Source organism: Aulostomus chinensis, chromosome 17 (assembly GCF_037954235.1).
Source record: "Aulostomus chinensis isolate RoL2024-O1b breed Wild chromosome 17, RoL_Achi_v1.0, whole genome shotgun sequence".
Lineage (NCBI taxonomy): Eukaryota > Metazoa > Chordata > Actinopteri > Syngnathiformes > Aulostomidae > Aulostomus > Aulostomus chinensis.
Window position 1 is genome coordinate 1,172,150 of NC_141336.1, and position 6,896 is coordinate 1,179,045.

The 6,896-nt window shown below is 49.5% G+C and overlaps 1 protein-coding gene across 3 annotated transcripts; it reads left to right on the top strand.

Annotated features, from left to right (window-relative positions):
• The first annotated feature begins 643 nt into the window (after window positions 1-643).
• LOC147245926 (GTPase IMAP family member 9-like) lies at window positions 644-6,516 on the top strand. Of its 3 annotated transcripts, XM_086182918.1 has the most exons (3): window positions 708-1,023; window positions 1,710-1,886; window positions 2,055-3,321. In XM_086182918.1, the coding sequence occupies exon 3, from the start codon at window positions 2,306-2,308 to the stop codon at window positions 3,020-3,022; it is 717 nt and encodes a 238-aa protein (XP_086039044.1). In that variant the 5' UTR covers window positions 708-1,023; window positions 1,710-1,886; window positions 2,055-2,305; the 3' UTR covers window positions 3,023-3,321. The 3 variants fall into 3 exon arrangements, with proteins under 3 accessions (XP_086039043.1, XP_086039044.1, XP_086039042.1); XM_086182917.1 differs by lacking the exons at window positions 1,710-1,886; window positions 2,055-3,321 and adding an exon at window positions 4,584-6,516 and having other exon boundaries at window positions 644-1,023; XM_086182916.1 differs by lacking the exon at window positions 1,710-1,886 and having other exon boundaries at window positions 2,055-3,320.
• The last annotated feature ends 380 nt before the right edge of the window (window positions 6,517-6,896 follow it).

Here is a 6,896-nt window from a genome sequence, read left to right on the forward strand (position 1 = left end):
GCAGTTGCAGTCAGTGAGACGCTTTCAGGGTCACCACTGAAGGTTTGATTGGTGGGATCATCAGTCAGACCCCGCGGAGGGAGACGACTGGCGCTCTGTAACTGCCTGATGCTGGTTAAACACACGACCTTTGTGATGTCATCAAATATTCCTGAAACGTGAGACTTGAACAATCATCTAAACAATCTCTCGGCTGGTATGAGGAGACGCCGTGACATCATGGTGAGAGGCACGGCCTGTGCCAAACCACAGCACTCCTCCAATGGAGCAGAGGATGGTGATTCTTCCTGTTAATCTCAGAGGTGTTTTGAAGTTGGTAGCCAGGTTCTCACGATGTGAACACCAATTTTACATTTCTCTCACGTTACCTGCTGCTCACAGTGGAAATGAGGCGTGGAATCCAGGGTATTTCTGGGATGTTGTATTCTATGAGTGCCGAGACTGAACAGAACCAGCGCAGTCCGCCCACACGCGTCATGAATCAGCCCTGGGTTTCAGGCTCTGGTGCAGCAGAAGCGTAACTGAGCCTGTAGGCAGCTGCTGATGGCAGGAAGTCGACGTGAAGGACGAATGTATTGACTGGAGATGACATGTTTTCACATTGAATCTCCTCTGACTCTGACCCTGTGGGTGGGGTGGAGGGTTCAGCAGCTGAGCAAGGAACCGGTTCTACCTGTGACTGCTGCTGCTTTCTCTTCAGGAAGTTTGGTTTTCAAGTGAAAAGGAAACGCTAAAAACACTTGACGTTTTCCTCTCAGAGAAGATATTTTGCTGCACTGAAGGAGAAGGAAATGTTGGGGTTATGTGATTCTCACGTCTTCACTAAATCTAAAAAATGTCTGGATTGTTATCTTGATTTAAAAAAACAAAACCAAACAAGCAGCACTTCCTTTTGCGTGGATATTCCATTTTTTTACAACAGACCACACCCACATGCAGGTAAAAAGGTGAAGACGCCTGTTGAGGGATTCTTGGGCCACAGGACAGGACGGCGGATCAACATGAGCAGCGGCTCCTATCACAGTAAGATGTCTTCCTGGTATTTGTCATTTTCATGTCGCCATAATCAACTGAGTATTTCAGCTGATACAAATACAGAAGAGGACAAAATTATGTGAAGTTCTTCAGGATTAAAAAAATGTTTGTCGCTGTCGAGCAAAAAGATGTCAGGGATTTGATGTTTGAAGAGTCTCAAGTGAAGCCACTCCGAGTGAACACGTGGAAGGAACAATACACGTTTGTTAGAAGTTAAGTTGAAGTTGGAAAAGATGTGTCTCTAGACAAGCAAATCCAGGTTGAAGGCAACACAATTCCCAACTATCACACCATCACCATAAGAGGCTGCAGCCCGGTTACCATGACAGCAGAGGCCAAAACAACGGCAACCCCACTGACTCAACCGAGCTGCCTCATGCAGAGCTGGGCTCACAGGGCTGACAGGGTCTCCCCGACTGTCCTGGCTCCACTCACCACCTCTGCAGTGGAGCGCTTGATAGATGACATACCTATGATGTCACAGTAGGTGAACATCTCTGTGGCTCCACCCACTGAGGGCAGAGGTGTTTAGCTTTACGGTAGAACACTGCAAAAAAAACAACAACAAACCAACAGAAAAACTGATTTAAAAGCCGTTGACTGAACGACTAACAGAGGCAACAGAGGTGGAAGCACACGTGCTGCTGACGTCCACTCATCTCTGCTCCCACCAGTGACATCATTGGCATGCGGGGTCGCTGGCTCAGGTAGTCACCGGACATGCGGGGTGGCAGAAGTGAGTGTGTGAGGCTGGAGTGGATAGCAGCTGCTACTGGACTGTTGGAGGCAGTTTGCTCCCATAAAGAACATAAAAGACGAAGTCAGGTCATAAAAGCTGCCAGCTAAAAGAGGTGAGAAGCTCTGGGTCTCATCGGAGGTGAGATTCCTTCATGAACAAAAAAGCCATCAGTTCGGATTTTTCTTCCTTTTTTTCCTCCCGGAGCTTACACACCGTCTCTCTCTCTCTCGCTCTCTCCAAATGGGGACTTCATGACAAATGCTGTACTTCTGTCTGGCAGGGTCTGGAGGATTCACAGACTCGCATGAAAGGAGGATCGTTCTAGTAGGGAAGACTGGAGTCGGGAAGAGTGCGGCGGGAAACACCATCCTGGGGAGAGAAGCTTTTGAGTCAGAACTATCTCCTTCTTCCCTGACCTCGGAATGCCACAAAGCCAAGGGAGACATCAGGGGCCGAAAGGTCGCTGTTATCGACACTCCAGGACTGTTTGACACCAATTTTTCCCAAGAGGAAGTGCTGAAGAGGATCAAGATGTGCATCTCCCTGTGTGCTCCTGGGCCCCACGTCTTCCTGGTGGTCCTTCAGCTGGGCCGCTTCACGCAGGAGGAGAAGGAAACGGTCACAATGATTCAGACCACATTTGGTGAAGATGCAGACAAATTCACAATGGTGCTGTTCACCCACGGAGACCAGCTGAAGAGGCAAACCATTGAAGACTACATCTCAGAGAGCGCAGACCTGACATCCATCATCCACAAGTGCCACGGTCGATATCACCTCTTCAATAACGAAGTGAAGGACCCTGAACAAACCAGTCAGCTCCTGGATAAAATCGACAAGATCACAATGGCTAACGGAGGACGCCACTACACCAACCAGATGTTCATGACAGCCGAGGCGGCCATCGAGAAAGAGATGGAGCGTATCCTGAAGGAGCAGGAGGCCCAGAGGCAGAAGGAGCTCGAGGACCTGAGAGCCAAATACAAAGGAAAAGCTTACCGCCTGGAGGAGAAGAAGGTGTACGTCAGGTACGAGGTCGAAGCCAGAGCTCAAGCTGAACGATCCAACGAGTTTGTGGCGGCTCGTGTCATCGCTGTAACAACAGCCTGCGGCGCTGCCATCGGCGGCCTGCTCGGAGTCTGTGGAGGGCCCATAGGTTTGGCGGTCGGAGCTGCAGCTGGAGCAGCTGTTGGAGCTACAGTTGGAGCGATGTCAGTGGGAATCTCCAAACACTGCCATGTGCAGTAAGAGCACGTCTGTCTGTCCAGACGAGCCTCAAACTCCCAACAGTGACCCTCAGAATCACTGTGAGGATGACATCACTTATTTACAAACAACATGTGACGGCCCCCGCTGGAGGAGGCGTGACGTGGAAGCTGAGCAGCTTGTAAATGAATATCAGCACCTCACTCATCATAGATTATGGCATCTTGGTTGTAAAATATGTGAGCAGGACTTCCCTGAAGGGTTATTAATGATGTCATATAAATGATGTAAAATCTGAATGAATAAATAAACTGCATCTATGAGAAGAACTGGTTTGTCTTTATTAACAATGTCTGAGACAGAGGTCATTTTATTGCACCGACTTAAATGTTTTATAGTCACGATTCTTCTGCTTGCTGCTGGTCTCAGTCCTGCTGGAAACTCCTCAAGTAGGACGGTGCAGAACATCAGTGAAGGAACTGAGTGAGAGGTCTGTCCTTGTGGAGGTGGGCAGTCCCTGCTGACTCCACCCAGGTGGGGTGGTCCCGGCCAACTCCGCCCACTCCGCTGAGGTCCGTGAGCCTGCTCAGCTGTACCAGCTGCTGCTGCCAGACCTCAGCGGAGTGGGCGGAGTTGGCTATAAAACATTTAAGTTGGTGCAAAAAGATAAGAGCAAACAGAGAAAAAGGGAACGGTACAAGCGTGCGTGGGCGAGTCGCTCAAGAGTTAAAGAACTACCCATCCCATAAGCCTCTGCAAAACACACTTCTAACCCTAACCCGAAGAAGTTTATTGGGAGACAGGAATAATGTTCCTCAGTGTGTACTAATACATGTGAACACTTACACATGTATAAATACACACTAACATGTTCAACCCAAAACAAGCACATGCTGTCATCGTCACATGTCATTTGTCACACTAACAAGTTGTAGTTACAGCACTATTACCTCCCACGTGGATGATAAGTGTAGTGCAGTAAAAGTACTCAGGAGTACTCTTCTCTCAACAGTCGTCTCAATGCCTCTTGGTCTAGCTAAAGCAGGATATTCAGCGAGATTGTTCAGAAACATTGTTCACATTGTCAGAAACCCGAGGGGCCGCGGGCCGGACGCCCCCGCGAGCTGTTGGTCTCATGTACGCCCCTTAGCGACAGCATTGACTGCTACATAGCAAGAACACTGGCTTGCCCTCAGGGGTTTCGATGCACAGGTACTTCTCTGTCCAGTGTTTGTTAAATTGACCATTTTCTAATTCAACTTTTCTTTTTTCCAGTGTTGATAGCAACATGGTTGCCTACCAGGCGCGCTGCGATGCGTTCCTGTTGTTCTACTTCCTCTATTTCTTGTGACTTTTGGGTGCAAAGCGCCACCTACCTTCCTCAAGGATGTATATAACCTGCTATTTTCACAGGACTGCATGTGCTGGCATGAAGGATTTATTTGCCGTCGCCAAACACGTCAGTATGTTGTGATCTTGATGAGTTGTGTAAAATCTCCAGTGTGAATGTGTTCATCTGGGCAGGTCAGCACACATGGACCGCAGGACTGATCTCTACTCGCGTTTAAGAGTGTAACAAGTGCTCCTGTCTTCATCCCTGCAGGGTCCAAGAAGCAGAGGGCTGCTGAGGTTCGGATCATCCTGGTGGGGAAGACGGGAGCAGGGAAGAGCGCAGCAGGAAACACCCTCCTGGGAAGAGAAGCCTTCTCGTCAAAACTCTCTTCTTCTTCTTTGACATTTGAATGCCAGCGAGCTGAGGGAGAGATCGCAGGTCGAAGGGTCGCTGTCGTCGACACCCCAGGGTTGTTTGACACTGACTACACCATAGAGGAAGTGCTGAAGAAACTGGAGAAGTGCATCTCTCTGACGGCCCCGGGCCCGCACGTCTTCCTGTTGGTGCTGAAGCTGGGCCGGTTCACTCGAGAGGAGGAAGAAACCGTGAAACTGATTCACAGCACGTTTGGCAAGGAAGCAGCTAAATACTCGCTCGTACTGTTCACACACGGAGACCAACTGAAGAAACAAACTATCGAGGGTTTTGTTTCAAAGAGTGACAAACTCAAAGAGCTCATTCAGGTTTGTTACGGACGATATCACGTCCTCAACAACCAAGCGATGGAGCGAGGACAGACGGTGGGTCTCTTGGAGAAAATTGAGCTCATGATTGTGGAGAACGGTGGGCGGCACTACACCACGAAGATGTTCAGGAGAGCAAGAAAGGCCTCAAAGAAAGAAAAACGAAGGATTTCCAGGGAGCTGAAGGCAAAAGAGCTCCAACACAGGAAGGAGCTGAAGGCTGAAGTCCTAGAAAACTCTTCAGGGTCAAAGGTCAGTGATGGCAGTAAGTGTCTTGTGCAGTAAGAAGCATCACTACAAGCCCACAGACCCACAACAGCTGGGGCGTGTCCTCACCGCTCACCGCTTCAGCCGTGCTGGTGTGTCAGACGACGCAGTTCACGTGTGCAGGATTTGTGTTTATCAGTGTTTCCTGTCACCTGGGTAAAGGAGCAGGTGAACACACCTGGATGGGTGATGAGCTGAGACCTGCCTCAAACACATACACGCACGGCGACGCTGATTTGTGGACTTTGTGACTGTTTGTGTGCACAATGAGGACAGCACTCGAACATTGTGTTGTCCTGATTGCTGTCACATGCTGATGGCCTGCTGGCGGAGAACCAGGGGCTTCAGCAGCAGCAACGACTCCAATCTGACGGAGCTCAGCTCCTGTTGTACTGGCAGTGGTGACGTTTGTGTGTTGTAGCCCTCATAAAGATCAGTCTGTGGGTATGTGAGTGTCGTATTTATGTTTGGCACTTTGAGCATCAGGTTGATCTAAAACTGTAAATCACCACAATCTGCAGCCTCAACGGCCTCTCGGCTGCCTACTGAGGAAATACCAAGACGAGGGTCACTCCTGCTGTCTTAGGAGGAGGAATACGTCAACTTTGATGTTGGGATGTTACAGGAAGAAGTTTAAGACTGGAATAAGAAACACTGTGCAAAATCCCTAACCGTGCTATGGTGATGTGTCGGTGTCTGCTGGGTTCACCACAGGTTCGTAGGAACAAGAGAGGCCCGAGGAGGAGAACCTCACCATCAAGCACAAATGATACCAGGTCACATGAACACACGTCAGTTCACTTCCTGGTCGTAACTTTACTTCAAGTTGTTCAAAATAGAAACAATTGAGGTACATTTTGTCATGTATAATAATAATAATAATAATAATAATAATAATAATAATAATAACAACAACAACAACAACAACAGATAAACAGGAGAACTAGCAGCAGAGTGCAGCAGAGGTCCTCACTGTGGCCCCCCAGCAAGAAGGTTGTGGGTGGAGCAGTGGTCCTCCCTGTGGCCCCCAGCAAGAAGGTTGTGGGTGGAGCCCCGGCTGCAGCACGGGGTCTTTCTGGGTGAGTCTCCATGTTCTCCCCGTTCCTGCTGGGTTCTCTCTGGTACTCCAGCTTCCTCCACAGTCCAAAGACATCAAGAGGGACCAGGTTAATCCAGACTCTAAACTGACCGTAGGCGTGGCTGGGAGAGCCAATGGTTGTCTGTCTCTATGTGTTGGCCCTGCCATGGACTGGTGACCTGTCCAGGGGGAAGGCTGCTGGGATAGGCTCCACCCCCACCACCCTCAACAGGAGGAGAGGGGGAACATGGAGGGATGGATGATGGAGGGATGGATGGATGGAGAACAGAAAGAAACCTCCACTGTGAGGTCTCATTCTAGAAGAGCAAAAAGGTCCATTAAAGAAAACCGTCTCTGGGTGTCACTGGTGGTCATGTGACAGGAGTGCAGGACAGCTCCAGGTCGTTCCTCCATCCATTGATGGGGGGCTCCACCTCCAGAATAAAATGTTTCACATCCGCAATCAAATGGTTCACCAGGAAGTCCAAGTTCTCC

Bases quoted from the DNA above. Each gene is read 5' to 3' on its own strand.
- LOC147245926 (XM_086182916.1), top strand. From the start codon at position 792: ATGTTGGGGTTATGTGATTCTCACGTCTTCACTAAATCTAAAAAATGT. The intron at 1,024-2,054 runs GTAAGATGTCTT...TCTGTCTGGCAG, and splicing joins GAGCAGCGGCTCCTATCACA to GGTCTGGAGGATTCACAGAC.